This window comes from Fulmarus glacialis, unplaced genomic scaffold (genome assembly GCF_000690835.1).
Source record: "Fulmarus glacialis isolate BGI_N327 unplaced genomic scaffold, ASM69083v1 scaffold2707, whole genome shotgun sequence".
NCBI classification, from domain to species: domain Eukaryota; kingdom Metazoa; phylum Chordata; class Aves; order Procellariiformes; family Procellariidae; genus Fulmarus; species Fulmarus glacialis.
Window position 1 is genome coordinate 36,935 of NW_009221078.1, and position 15,139 is coordinate 52,073.

Sequence of the window (15,139 nt, forward strand, 5' to 3'; positions counted from 1 at the left end):
GTTATAGCACTCAAACAAATGCCTCATTTGTAAGCACATGAAGTCAACAGGTTGACCGAAAGGACTAAGTTTTCACATGTACCTAAATAAATTCTGTGCATCAGCTTTTTCCTTCCCTGATAAAATAGGACTAACGATTGTGAGCTGAATTTCTTAAACTGCTTTGAGTTCCACAGATAAAAATGCTACAAGGAAACAGAATTACTCCCACTGTCCATACCCACACATCCAAATGTGAAGAATTGCAAATTTCTTCTAAACAAATGAGAGTCTATGTGAGAGAGTTTCAATATGTAAGTGTAATCTCATGTAATCTGCATGTTTAAACCCCACCATGACATTTAGCCCTTTTCTGAATTCTGTGGCCTCCTCAACCTGCCTGGTGGTAGGCAGACAGTGGAGGTGAACACCGTTCTTATCTCTGCTACCATCAACCACAATGTCGCTCGTATTATTTCAGCCACATATGGTTCTGCTTCTGCTCCCCGTGACCCCATTCAAACATACCCCTAAAACTGTAGAGCAGAGTGCAAAGCATACAGACTATTTAAAACTTTCTTCTGCTCAAAGTACTTTTGAGGTGGGATGGATTGAAAAGGTTGAGGCAGATACTGGCAAGACAAAACAGTTCCATGAACAGCAATACCCATTCAGACCAGATTTCTTATGAATTTGTGTTCCTTCATCAGTTTCCACCACCCCCCTGCATACCGACTTACGATATTTTCCGTTGCCTTCTGCATACACCCATAACCACCACCCCAACCGCCCGGCACCCCTTAATCTTTTAGCAGCGATACTAGACCAAAGCACTCAAAAGTTATACGGGAGAGACGTATACTGACTGACTGCATGAACCTGCGTTCAAGTAGGAAATCAGGCTGAAAAACAGGAAGATGCTTTTACAACACAAACACACATAGAGAGGACTACAGGTCAAAAGAGAGTCTGAATCATAGTCTGATACAGGATTTTCCATGATAGCAGTGTCTTTTCCTTACAGAAAAAATTCTTACAATAGAAACGTTTTACAGAGTAAGAAGAGTAATTACAGGGTTTCTTTCTCTCCTGAAAGCAGAGAAGAATAGGGCGGAACGCTCTCGTCTGGTCTATGCTGCCTTTATCACATTAGTGTAGTTTGCCGAAATTATCAGTGAGGCACTGTCTGAATGACAGCCTGTGGGTTTGTGGTTACCAATACTTACACATATGCCAGGGTTGCACTGAAGTGCTTGTAAATATAAGTTTCAAGTACAGGGTTGAAATGCTGGAACTTGATGTCTCCGATCAAAGAAATAATAAATACCTGCCAAAAATTCGAAAGGAAACAGATGTACAGAGCCGCACAACCTCTAACACAAACATAACACAGTCTCTAATTCCATGTCATTTATTTTGCTAGGTCCTGGTTTTTGTTTGTTAATTTTTCTAATAGCATTAATGCTACAGATAGCGTTGTTCATATTCTAACAGTGACTAAACACTGTGGTGTGCGCGACTACATCATTGCTCAGAGGGAAGGTAGGTCATAGCAGCATTTAGATAGGAAATCTTAGAGATAAAGGGAGCTACTCCACAAAGCAATAACGGTAATACAGGAAGCGGCACTACTCAGTCTTCAGGTGACACTGTCATAGCACAGCTTAAATAGGCACAGAGCGGTTGAAGGCCGTTTTTCAAAGCTAAGAAATGATGCTTTTCAAGCTAAAACTTGAGATTCTGATAATTTATAGTCATAGCAAACACTCAGTCCCATTGCTACAATGACATGTATTAGAGCCAGGACATTATGTCCCCCTATATTCACTCCCCCCACCAACGTCAGCTGGATACATCTGATTTCACGTTTCTCCCCAATGTCAAGTACGTATTTGTTGATCAGCACGAAGCACACAACTTTGTAACTGCACTGCACACCAAAGTCAGTGCCTTTCACACACGTACTAAGCAGCCTCTCCAAAGATGCAGAAAACCCTTTGTGAAGTCTTTTGCTCAGTCGTTACAGTCCTTCTGTAACGGTTCAGAAAAGTGGTCATCCCTACTGCCTAAGCACTGGGCTAGGACTTAGGGTTCATAGGTTTTATTCCCACCACAGCCACAAATCCTCCACCATCATGACCCTGAACAAATCATTTCACTTTGTCCTTCAGGTAGATAATACAGCTTTTCTCTTTTGTAAATTGCCTTAATGCAAGAAGTTATCTGAAGAAATTGCTATAAATTATGTAAACGGTCATTACTGTTCTCACTGTGGTCACTAAAAAGCTCAATGCGTATCTCAGTCCTAGCTCCTGAAAATGCCTTAAGAAGTTGTTAAAGATAATTTATTTCTCAGAGCAAAATACCAATCAATCACCTAAAGGAAGCACCAGGAACAGACTGAAAATGTGGCTGAAAAACAAATACTCTAAATCCACAAAAAAAAGACTCACTCACCAGTGCATCAAACACAAGGAAGTCATAGGTTTCATTTTCTGACATTTCCATCATTATGTTGAAAAGTGCATCAAGGGTGTCTTGCAAAAACTAGAGGGGAAAAAAAAAATAGTAAAAGGATGGGAAAAGACTACTACTTCTGGAATCCTGCACAAGAGCCTACTTGTTTGCATCATTTTTCCCCTTCCAGCCTAGCTCGGTTGAACTGTAAAAGCTGCACATGAAAGAATATTTAAAAGGGATCTTAGACCTGTATTCATTCACATGCTTGTCATGATCATCACGCTGTTCTCCTTCACTATAGCAAGGAGGATCTTTTTTTATCAGCTCTGAAAGGTCCCACTTTCTTTTCTGTTCTGTTGCCTTTTTAATCTAGCAAAAGACCTATTGAAAACACTTAATTCTGTCCATATAGTTTAAGCTTGCACTGGGCCAAATCAACCACACACTGTACTATGGCATGACATTTTACATAAAGACTGGTTTGCAATGACACAGCATTTACTCTAGTTGTTCAGCAGTTAAGTAAAACCATGAGTTTGCATAATCCCAAAAGATCCACACTGGGAACCACAGGAAGTCTTACCTCCTAAATCCTTCAGCAGACTATTTTCTGAGGCGTTTCCGTACATTTCAGGTCTATTCCCCACGGTACTCTGACTATAAGCTATTTGGGCCTTCTCTGCACTCTGTTCCTAGAACTTCCGTACATTTCAGGTCTATTCCCCAGGGTACTCTGACTATAAGCTCTTTGGGCCTTCTCTGCACTCTGTTCCTAGATCCACAGCAAGTCCCTATTCACAAAGGAGGCCCAGAGCCACTACTGAAAATTAACAGTTAGGCTTTGAATGTATCTTCTATTTCATAAGGATATGGGGGAAAATAGTCACCACTATATCCCCGATCCTGGTAACATTTAACTTCTGTAATTCTAGTGAATTCCACTAATGAGAGCTCTAGGGACAAAGTATACCTTTTGTTCTCGTGTTGCTCCGCAACTAGAACAGCTCTCTTAGCCTATATAGAGAGCTTTTGGGTACAACAGGATTACAACCCTTCAAGGTCAACATCAAGCACGTACATAAGTGTTTGCATAACAAGAAGACTCAAATCTCTATGCATACCTTTACAATTTCTCCTCCTTCCACCTCCATTAGCTTCCTTAGGTTGTGAGCTATGTTCTGAGAGTTAGAACGCCAGTTCAACAAACCCAGCAGGTCAACTAGCAAGGACAGAACATCAGCAATTAGAAACAGATTACAAGAACACAGCTGACTTAATGGCTGCAGAACAATACAGAACAAGTTCTAGAGGTTATTTTTAGAATCAGCTTACAAGGAAAAGTCACACTGATGTACAGAATATTACCTTGAGACGGTTCTTTTGTTTGGCAAGAAAGTTAAGTTTTGCTACAAATGGAAACCTCAGTGTAATTTGATAACGCAAGGCATTTGGTAGCCAATTTTGCAGGCTTCTTATTCACTCAAGAGAAGATATCTCAACCTAGGACTTTTATTAGAGGCATGACTTTTCTTACTAACACTTGTGTTTACTTTAGAGTAGCCTCTTGGAGATGGTTCTTAAAGTTAAAATTGAAACCTCTTGTATAAACCACATTAAGCTGCAGAGCTGTTTATCATAGTTCTGGGACATCCTAGAACCTCAAGCTTAGTTACAAACTACAGTTGAAGCTTTCAAAGGAGTCTAGCAGGTTTCACACACATCTTCCATGTTAATGAAATATGTACATCATCTCTGCTCTGAAACTAAATTCATTACTACCTTCAGATGTTAAGAATACACGTGAAACTTAACAGCCTTGACAAAGAATGCCACACTCAGAAACAGAGGTTACGTGCAGGAGGGCAGAAAGATGCAAATGTGCTTGGCCTGCACGTCAGATGGGACAATGAAAAGTCAGATTCAGTCCTCACGCACATGGATATATCGGTATGGCATTTAACTCAAGCTAACTGGCCAAGCTCAAACTGCAAGCAGAACAGCTCATGTCCATCTCCCTACAGCAGCTACACCTTGATGGAGCCACAGCTGGTGTCATTTTCACACGCTTCTTTCCCAAAGTCAGAGAGTATGTTATACCAAGAGCCTTCCAGAGCTACTGGAAATCATTTACCAGCACGTACTGTATTCATCCACCTATATACATCATCCTTCGTTTTGACCACTTTGGCAGCACGCAAAGCAGAGTTACTGCATAACAGCATGCTGAAGAGTTCAGTTCTAATGGCTACATTCTTAACAGACAGAGGAAAGAAGATAATTAACCTTAAACATAAAGGATTCTGAAAACACATACACACTGTCCCTGATGGGTGCCATTTCTATACATGCCAACAAATCTGTTGGCTTTAACATTGGTAGTTTGGATAAAATATTCATGTGACATGGTCTCCAGCAGCTTTGTAAACATCTTTGTAGCTTGTACTGGCAACGTGATGCCAACAATGCCGGGATTGGGCTGCCATCGCCACATGAAACAGCAAGATTAAAGCTAAAGCACTATGCCCACACACGCTGCAACACCAAAAAAATTGCATAAAGAAAGTACTCTCTTTACTTCAGATATACAGCATGATACCGCTAGGCTGCTAACACAAGACTTACCATTCTGGGTAAGTTTGGTGGAGCAGATCAAAGTGGCAATCTGGAAGCTGTCTTTTGTACTATCTTTAGTGGGTGTGAAGTTGGCTAGATGGTGCAGATTTTTCCCCGAGGGGGCCTCCTTCTCCTCCATCTCGGTTTTGGTACAAGGAAGAGTTAAATAGCATTTAGCATCTTCCATTTTCTTGTTATCCCCCTATTGGTTAAACACAGCGAAGGCAAGGGTTATCTCACACTGAACACACCTCATCTGACCTCTTGCAGTTCTCATCTGCAGACACACTTCAACACAAGGACAGCCAGAGAGAGCTTTAAACAGCTTTTCATGTCTATAGTTTGTTTACTCACATTGTCTGTTTTGGGTCTCTAACTTTAGGGAACAGAAGTTGCCCATACTGCCAATGAATTAAGCTCTTTTCAGAGTGATTCAAGCCACAGAGTTTAGGAGGGTTTTCTTCCCTGAACTGCTCACTTAGTAGCTTTCTACTGTCATGCATTAACCTTTTCCTCTTACTGTTATTAAAGGCACCAGGTCTCTCTTCCCATCACACACTGATCCTCCAAAGCAGGTGTTTACCAGGCCTGTTTGTTGCACACTGTCTAGGTGAATGATGTTAGAGGAAAAATGCTCTATACAGATACATACAAGGATGTACCAGATTTGTGTACTTGCAACCAGAAAACCCAGCGAAAGCAGAGCTGAGGGTGACTTATTAAAAAAAAAAAAAAAAAAAAAGATTACTGTCCTATTATCCTAGAAAAATTATTAAAAATCTCTGCAATGATGATGTATACATTGCTAGGAAAAAGTCAGCCAAGAGAGTTGTTTTGATTAGTTAAACAAAAGTGAAGACTGCAAATGCCCAAGCTACCTTATAAACAATCAAATTGTGTTTGCCATCTTGCAGTGTTGTTCCATCTGCATTCATCAACTTCACAAAGCCCATGCCAAAAGCTCTCTCAGACTTATCCCTAGCTGCAAACAGAAAGAAGAATCTTTATTAGGAACCATCTTGTTTATGCACATACTATCCATAACGCAGGTCTCTTAACTACGTGCAGCTTCTTTATTTAATAGCATCACACGATAATGCAATGAAACTAGCAAACTCTGATCCACAGTAGAAACAGCTCTCTCTCTCTCCCTCTCATCTCAAGGCACTTAGTGGGTATCTGCAACTACACAGAAAAACATCCCCTCTGAAGCATCTCTCACCACACAATTTTAGTGGTTAATTGTGCTGCGAGATGGACATATATAATGGTATAGATATTTTAGGTGGGATTTTGCAAATCTTATTGTGAGGTATGGATGTCTAAGTATGTCACTGCATCTCCCAGGTACCTTAAGAGAATTTTTTTGAGAGCCTTTCAAGGGCTTAGTCTCACATTATTGATCCCGTTTCAGGGCTCTGAAGTGCTTTGATGAAAATTCTGGCTCTAACTTTCTCATTAGCCTTTCATTAACCTAATTAGAAATCCTCCTATAGGAAGACCATTAGAAGCCCAACAGGCCTTGCACTGAATTTTGTGAAGGCCTTGAAATAAACTAAAAACACCACCATATACTGAGAAGCCAAAGCATCAATAAGCATTGACAATTGTCTTTCAAGGGGGCTAACACGTTGCTCCCTATCTAATTTCAGTTTTAGAACAAGACCAGCACCAAACCTTTTTTAAGGCTGTAAAAAGTTTGAATTATTTTTCTTTGCTTGCAACAAAATCCACAACACTGGAAATCAGTAGAAATGCAAGCGCTACACCTTTGGCGGATACTCAGAAAATCTCCATGAAAGTAGGAAGAGTACAGTACTCCTGCAGATCTTCTTTTCTGATACTTACATTCCTGTGATGACCGATGACGGAAAGTGAATCTTAAATGGCAACGACTGACTTCTTCTATTGCAATGGACACCTGCACATGATAATACAAAGAAAAATGCAGCACCAGCATTCTCTATCTCCAGTCAACTTACAGGACATTCTGTTACTGATGGACCTACTGATTTTAAGTTAGTTCCATTTTCTACACAAAGGAAGCAAGACTGTAAATTACACACTCTTACCTTTACAGTTTCATACCAGCAAGGTTGCTTGACTTGATAATAAACGACAGACTTATATTCGGAGACACCTTCATAACCAGCACCAGGATGGATAGCTTTCTTTGGACAAAAAGACAAGGGGAGGAGGGAAAAGGGAAAGGTAAGGTCTAGAATGAAAGCAAAAAGTATCTTAGGTTGGAAATTTTCAAAGCATATAACTGTCAGTTACTCAAAGTCTATGCTTCACACTCAAGGGAACTCAAAGTGTGTCACCTCTCTGAAAGTTTTACAGAATCTTTAAAGATCTCTTATTAATGTAAAAAAAAAAATCAGCAAATATTCAAATTTGGTCACTAAGATCACCTATAATATCTCTTGTTCATTATCACACAATTCTTCCATACAGTTGATAAATAAGATCCTATGCACCGGAGCAATCATCTAGCAAACACACAGCCTTGTGACCTCTGCAAAGGCCATCATACCTCTTGGAGATTTCCATCTTCATCATGTACAGACATGGTGACTTCTACATTCTTGGGAGTCTTCTTCTTCCCTTTGTCAAACTCCCCTTGTATCAGGGTGACATAGATATCATTTCGAACATCACCTAGAATTCATAGCGCTTAATGAGTTGTTTTTCTTATACAGAGAGTTGTACAGGTTAGCATTTAACATCCTTGGGTACCACGTTACCCTTTTCTTCTTCTCAGCCTTTACTGATACCAGCTAATTAACAACACCCAACATCACACCATTTCAGCTTCATCTCAAATTATACAAAAATCTTTAAAAATGTACCATTCTCCTTTTTTTAAATCTCTAAGTAACCTTTTTTTTCACGTGATGAGCACTATAGGGCTAAATCCACTTTGAGTGGATTAAATAAAGCAGGATCAAACCTATATACAACAAAAATGTCTCTCTGAACAGAAATTTTCTTCCAAAAAGTGCACACACTATCATTTTTCAATGTAAGAAAGGAAACTTACATTTTCACTTCTTTGACAAAAAATAAAAGATTGGCTGAACATTTCAAGAAAAATGAAAACAAGTTTTCAGATGGCTTTAAAATAAATCTGTTCATAGCAGAAATTCTAGAATTTCATCTGGCTCTTGCACTTCACGGAAGTGTGGAGGCATATGGGACCTACCAGGAAGAATTATCTCAGGGAATCCCATTTTGCGAGCCACAGCAGTGGATCTGTCTACAAGGTGCGAAAAATCCTTTTGAACCTGCACTAGATCACCAGGAAGCAGTTTCAGGGAGACCCAAAGACCTAAGAAAAGAAAGGTAACACTTGTTTACTGAAAAAAAAGTACGAAAACATGAAATTTAAGCCTATGCTTAACAGAAAACTGTTTCTTTATGTGATCTCCATGCAACAATGCCTTAAATATCCCAAGCTGGTTCTCAGTTGGCCCAGTTCTCCGGCTCCCTAACGCTGAATAAGACTTTACTGGGCAATTAGATTCTCTGAAGTAAAATACAAACTTTCTGAAATGAATCCGCTAGTGTATTTGAGTAAAGGCCACACAAGCAAGAGCAGAAGAATCCTGAATAATGCAGTTTAAACCCAAAGCCATTTAGAATAAGCAATCAGCCATGTTCACGTAAAAATACTTTATGTCCATATAAACAGGTTATCTTAAAAATATTACATTACTAGCAAATAAGTCATCAGCTAGAGAAGTTCTTTTCACACAAGTAAGAACAGCTTCTGTTTTTATCTTTTTTTTAGCTCCCCATGTGCTGGGATGACAGCCATTACAAAGACCATACGTTTGGCCCAGGGAAGGTAGCAAACTCCAGTAAGCCTTGATCTCTGGACTTTCACAATCCATTTATTTTCCTTTGTAAACAAGGGGAACCCTTCCCTGCACCAGGTTTTCACATTAGCTTCTTGCCCGACTGCTGTACCTTGTCCTTTATGATTCACTTCCTTTGCAGCGATGACTTTGTTGAAGACAGAAGTGAGGGGCTCATTTTCTCCGATCACATGGGAAGTTATCAGTGGGGACATGATTAGCTGTCTCTGTCTGATATACGTTTCCATGGCAATCCTGAGAAGAACAACAATAGAGACCGGGAAGCAGACAGACTAACATCAAACATGTGCTCTGCAAGAAGAGGGCTGGCCAACAGCTGACTATTTTCCAAAGAATTTTTTTTTTTTTTTAAAGGGTTCCATGGGATTTTTTTTTCTTCTTCACCTGCACAAACCCAATGGAAATATATTTAAACTCTCAAACTAGGAAATACATCACAGTGCTAGCTCAGGCTTAGGATAAGTAACACTGACCTAAAGACTCTGTGACTGCATTTGTATCATACTGAAATAGCAGCCTTCAGGACAACTATAAACATAGCCAGCTCTACTTTGTTCTTGTTTTCCAGCCAGACTGACTGCCTTGTGAGAACAAGTCCAGCTACGGGACACAGGAACAGCTCAGCACATAAGAGCCTTGCACTCCCATCAGATGAGCTGAGCCCTGTCTTCAGGTACACCTCAGAGCTGTCCCTAAGAGACTATGTAGATTAACTAGTGATCAGTTAACATAACTAACGACTGCGTGAGATCACACGAGTGATGAACCTATCCCTAGTCACAAACACGTCTATTGAGCTTTGGATCTTGAACCCAACTTCACTCCTGTACCCACACCATCAATAATGAACAAATGCATATACAAAACGATGTCTCCACAGGCTCCGCATCCTTGCAGAGGTGTCCAGATTTGGATCTAAATTCAGCCTCATTAGAAAAGAAGAAAAAGGGGGGAGAGAGGGAGGGGGAAGAGAAGGAAAAAAAAAAGGTAGCAGACTAACATTATTATGCAAAGGAAAAGACATCCTTCTTTCTGGCCTTTCAGGCTCTGAAAGGGTAGGGGGCAGGGAAAAAACCAACGCAAAACCCCACACAATCTCCCCTGAAAACACCTTGTAATAACATACGGCTACACCAAATGGATTGCTGTATTTTGGACCGTAACAACATGGGTGAATCTACCCAAACAAGCTTCATTTTAATTACTGTAATGTGCTGAAAAAGTGAGCAATCAGAGAGCAGGCAGAACACACAAGTCTAACCAGCAATACAGAAATGCAAAACACACTGGGGCTTGAATTTCTTTCCCAGAAAGAGGGAGAAATCCCTTTCCTGTTGTCCTCTGACTCACCCTTACAAGGTAATCTGGAAAGAGGCAGACGATACACAGGGTACCACACAACAGTGATGAGGAGGAGTTGTGTTCTCTATGCTCAGGTGTTTCTGAAAATCTTGCCTCTCAACCCCCCAACAGTTTTGAAGGTCACATTCCCCAGACTCCACAACATTATTCTGCACTGTGCTCTTCTTTCTTACTTCAGAGGACACGGGTACCTAGCAATTTCAGCTGCATTACCAAAACTCCCTAAGCAATTTAGCCTACCATACAGACATGTAAATCAAGGGGAACAAAGGCTTCAGAGGACTGACAAAAATCTTCTCCTTCAAAGAGCTGACTACTGCCATAAGCTAATCTATTTGTAGAGACCTTGGTACACTGCCAGGCTCCCATACAAATTTGTCCTTCTCCAAAGGACAACTGCTTTAAATAAGCCAGATGTGATGAACTCCGAAGTCCAGTACTTACTGCTGAAATGGAATAAAATGTTGCTTTTCCTCATCGTCCACCTTTCCATGTATGATATCAGTTATGTCCATCACTGCAACGACACAAGTTCATCCCCTAGTTTTGCCAAGTTTCTAAAGAATACAGAGAGAGCTTTCCCTTATCAGAATGGAAACAACAGTTGCTTATTTTGGGCCAATGCCACTTATGACAGCAATAGAAAGCACCACTCTCAACTTTTTGAAGAGCACTTTTTCATTGATGCGTAAGTCAGCCTATGGTAGCGAATGTGAATATGCTCTCTGAGGTGCAAAACAGGTGGGACTCAGGCATTTCAAGGCAAAGAAACTACACGTGGATTTCAAATGCTGATTATTTTGAAACTGTTTTCCACCACAAATTTCCAGCAAGTCTCTTCACAAGACGTCACAGGAATTGAACAGGAATTAGATGTCTCATCCACCAAGGCTCCTTTAAAAAACTCCAGCTTTATCCCATTAGTCACGAGCAGCAAATCCCTCTTTGATAAAGATCCGAAAAGTCTACTGCACTGATAGCAGTGTGTTACCTTTTTAGGGGGTGACAAAACAAAAAGTGAACAGTAACAGTATTTCATCTTCCTATACAACTTTCATTAAAAAGTCTCAAAGGGCTACTATATGCAGCTCAGTATCAGCATCTCCATTTTGAAGCCAGAGATGCTGACACTAAGAGGTTAGTAGGCTTTGCTGACATACAGCATATATTTCCCAATTCCTAGCCCACTGTCCCAGTCACTGGGCTGTGCTATTTTCTCCATTGATTGAATTTGTCATACCTGCCACACCAAAGGGCCTCCGGAGTCCACAGGTATGTTTCTTCCCATCTTTCAGCTCCATATGCCCCACCCTCACAATCTGACACACCAAGCTGATTTTCGGTCTGATCAAGTCAGAACTGCTTAAATCCTAAAAATTATTTAAAATAAAGTTATATCAATCTGCTTTATGAGTGGAAGAGAAGACGACAGAGAAAGTAAGACTTTTTTGTTAGATTGTACACACATATAAAAGGAAATCTATTATTTTTTAAAAAGTAAAACCTGCTCCCTTTGAGCCTTAGGGGGAAAAAAACAAAAAACAAACTCCCAAACTAGAAAAACACTAGCCATTTCAACACAGCAATTTCTAATTACTCTTTGATAACACCAGCAACAGTACTGGAAGGAGAGTAAATGATGTTAATTGCCAAAGTACTAGATCCTGATGACCAGGCAGTTAGTTTGTGCCACCTCTGCTACTTGTCAGAAGTTATTCCATTCATGTGCAATTCTTCCATTAACATCTTGTTGCAAATAACAAACTCCAATGCAGAAAAGGATCAGCAAAGCAATGAACTGAAAAACACACAACTATGATCTCAAGCCTAGATTTTTGGTACAGTTAGGCTCCAACAGAGAAGTGCTTAATAGGATTTTCAGAAACGCACTGGTGAGCAACACCCACTGACGGTACTATTGCAAAATAATACACCTTTACTACTGCTTTGGACTGATGTACAAAAAAAATTTCTTTTCAGCAGCATTCCTCTGAGGTTGCCTGTAACATCTTAAGTGTCCATGAAAACACCTCAAAATGCCACGTGACCCCTCCCTGCTGCATGGGGAGAGGGAAAGAACCCAGAACTCAGATGTCTGCAGCATGGGGAAGAATTTCCAGGATGTAAGTACAATAACTTACGGTAAAAACTGCTTGAAGGTTATTTAGTTTTTCAATTTCTTTAGGCATCCCATTACTGCCCCAACGAACCAGGTAACTTTCACTGCAAATGAAGGAAGACAAAAAAAATTAAATAAATCAACACCTGACATTCCCATTACCTGGCAAAAGCTCAAAAGCATTTTGATCTTTTAGGAATATCTGAAAAATTCTGCCAAAATCTTCTATCCCAAAGTAATTCTGAAGTGACTCATTTCAGCGAAGGCAGAAGGCAGGCACGATGTGAATGGGTACTCTCAGTTACTTCCCTGTGTAACTCTGATTGCATGTTCACACCTGATAAACTTCAATGATGGAGACAGAGGGTGTCTGACACGTACATGCTTCCTTGATAAAGTTCTTCATATCTTCTCCTACCGGTACAAGACGCCCAACTCTTAGGTGTGAACTTGCACTGACTTGACAGCAAACATCATGCATATACATGATTTAACTAGAAGCAATTAATCAAATGCATCAAGTCTAGTGACAACAGTCGGGAAATTTAAGAACATAAGAGACAATCTGGGATTTTGACTAACGTATCACAGAAATGCCCAGCTTTAAGAAGGGGACTGCATGGATTCAGAACCTTGACTTCCTATATCATCTGAAATTAAATAACCCCCTTCCAAATCACCACTGGGGCAGCAACCAACAGAACTGAAAAACTTATCTGCTGGATCTTCCTTTCTAACCTCTATTGGCTTCTTTAGAATGACCACCATGATGACTAAATTATGCACCTACAAAAAAACCCTACCTGATGAATTTGGAGAGATCAGGATCATAGAGGCTCATTAACAACTCTGCATCTTCTCCAATATTGCAGACAAAATTCTTGAAGTTTACATACAGGCTATATGTATGTGTTGTGTTGAATATTGGCTGCCCTCGGAGGTCCAAATTCTGTTGCAGGGACTGCAAAGGAGAGTACTCCCATTAAAAACGAACACAGAATAATTTAGTTCTGCTGCCAAAGTAGCACAATATCCTTAAGAGGAACGTACAAATACAGTAGGTACTTGAAGAGGACAAAGCCAGCGACAAGAGATGTACCTTCTCTTCCTGGATTCTTTCATCAATCCTTTTGGATGCAGTTTCATGGGACTTGAAGAGAGAGATTGTGCTCGTTTCATCTGGGTCCAAGATGTTCCCATTGTCATCTCGTACAACCAGGTCCAAACCTAGGATCCTGAGTAGCATGCAAGTCAGGATCGAAAGAAGCAACACAATATTTAAGAAGCAAAGGTGACTGAAAGAGCACAAACCACAGATCAAACTGTGGACTGCACTAGGCAGCCAACGCACACCAACTCCATTCCTTGTAATAATCACATTGCTGGTTTTCCTGCTCCAAAATGCTTATCCCTCACCCCCGATTCTCCCATTAAAGGGAAAAATAATTAGTCAGGTAACTTAATTCTAAGATGACATCTTCTTTGTTCTCTCATTTGGAAAAAAAAAAAAAAGGTATGTATATCTATCAAGCTTATGGATTATGGCTAATTATTATTCTTTGCCATAAGCTTTCCTCTTAATTGACTTATTTGACCTGAATCAAGTCTGACAGGCAGATAAATGGGTTTTGGAGACAATCCCTGTTCTGTACAAATCAATGAAAGGTGGACTTTTGGTGGCCTCTAGAATTGTATTCCTCAGTTGCTGATAAAGCAGTTTAGTTCATAACCAGCATCCAAATCCTGGCTCCAGATAGCCAGGCACAAATTGTGCTCCATGGGAAATACCATCATGTGCCAGCATTTCTGCAGAATTAAGACAGGTAAGGTTTCCTGCCAAGTCAAAGAGATTGCTGGCATATGAAGAACCAACTGCTACATGCCCACCTGCCAGGCTAGTCACATTCTACGGGGACTGAAAGCTGTAATTATCCCCTTTCCGAAGAAAAATGTAAAGCCTAATTCAGTGTTACCCTTGCGTGGTCATTTACACCATTTTGTATTAATAGCCATCTAGAGCCTTTACTGGGATTTGGGATTCTCCCCTGCCCTCAAGACATAGTTTGGGGTTTACCTGTTGCCGTAGTCAATCTTAGCAGTAACTTTCTTCTTGAGCTCAGCTAGCTCATCTTTGGGAAGGGTCCCAGACAGTATCTGTGACCGCCATTCTATCAGGCTGTAAGTCATTTGTTGGACATGCCGAAATTGCGTTGTCTTGTTATCCTACAGGAAAAAAGGGACAATTTTAAGCTAGTGATAGCCTGAAAACGATGAGCTCAGTAAGCTTTCTGAAATGCACTCAACTGAATCTACCATACAAGTTGTATTTAACTAAAAATATCTGAGAAAAACTGGCACCATATGACACTACAAGATTAGACCCATGGAACAAATTCTCCAGTACTTTGCACTGCCAAGGTTTAAGTGTCACAAGATTCGGGGTCTTCATCATTTCCTCAGGACATTATTTCAGAAAAACCTCACAGACAAAAAATAGACTTCTGGTGTTTTCCAGCACTTAAACTGCTATGATGGATGCTTTTTATATACAAGACAGAGAGATGATATTAAATGATCACAATTGTGTTCCAGCAGATTGAGACAGAGAATGCCAACTTAACATACAAAGGCTCTTTCTCCTCGCCTCTACCACTCTCAGAATGTGTGACATTGGGCAAGTCATTTTTTATGCATGTTTCCCGTTTGTTTTGCCTATTTAGATCGC

General features: G+C 40.3%; 1 protein-coding gene across 1 annotated transcript in view; it reads right to left on the reverse strand.

The window, feature by feature from the left end:
* Positions 1-15,139, reverse strand: part of DOCK5 (dedicator of cytokinesis 5) — a gene marked incomplete at its 3' end in the record, with an annotated part of 63,644 nt that overhangs the window by 35,850 nt on the left and 12,655 nt on the right. Inside the window, exons 5-20 of the mRNA XM_009580938.1 lie at positions 14,489-14,637; positions 13,514-13,649; positions 13,218-13,375; positions 12,437-12,518; positions 11,536-11,665; positions 10,743-10,812; positions 9,025-9,107; positions 8,258-8,383; positions 7,589-7,713; positions 7,125-7,223; positions 6,901-6,973; positions 5,931-6,034; positions 5,062-5,254; positions 3,561-3,658; positions 2,437-2,526; positions 1,206-1,306 (exon numbers count right to left, since the gene is read on the reverse strand). Coding sequence (XP_009579233.1) covers positions 1,206-1,306; positions 2,437-2,526; positions 3,561-3,658; positions 5,062-5,254; positions 5,931-6,034; positions 6,901-6,973; positions 7,125-7,223; positions 7,589-7,713; positions 8,258-8,383; positions 9,025-9,107; positions 10,743-10,812; positions 11,536-11,665; positions 12,437-12,518; positions 13,218-13,375; positions 13,514-13,649; positions 14,489-14,637 — 1,817 coding nt within the window. The remainder of the gene's footprint in view (positions 1-1,205; positions 1,307-2,436; positions 2,527-3,560; positions 3,659-5,061; positions 5,255-5,930; positions 6,035-6,900; positions 6,974-7,124; positions 7,224-7,588; positions 7,714-8,257; positions 8,384-9,024; positions 9,108-10,742; positions 10,813-11,535; positions 11,666-12,436; positions 12,519-13,217; positions 13,376-13,513; positions 13,650-14,488; positions 14,638-15,139) is intronic.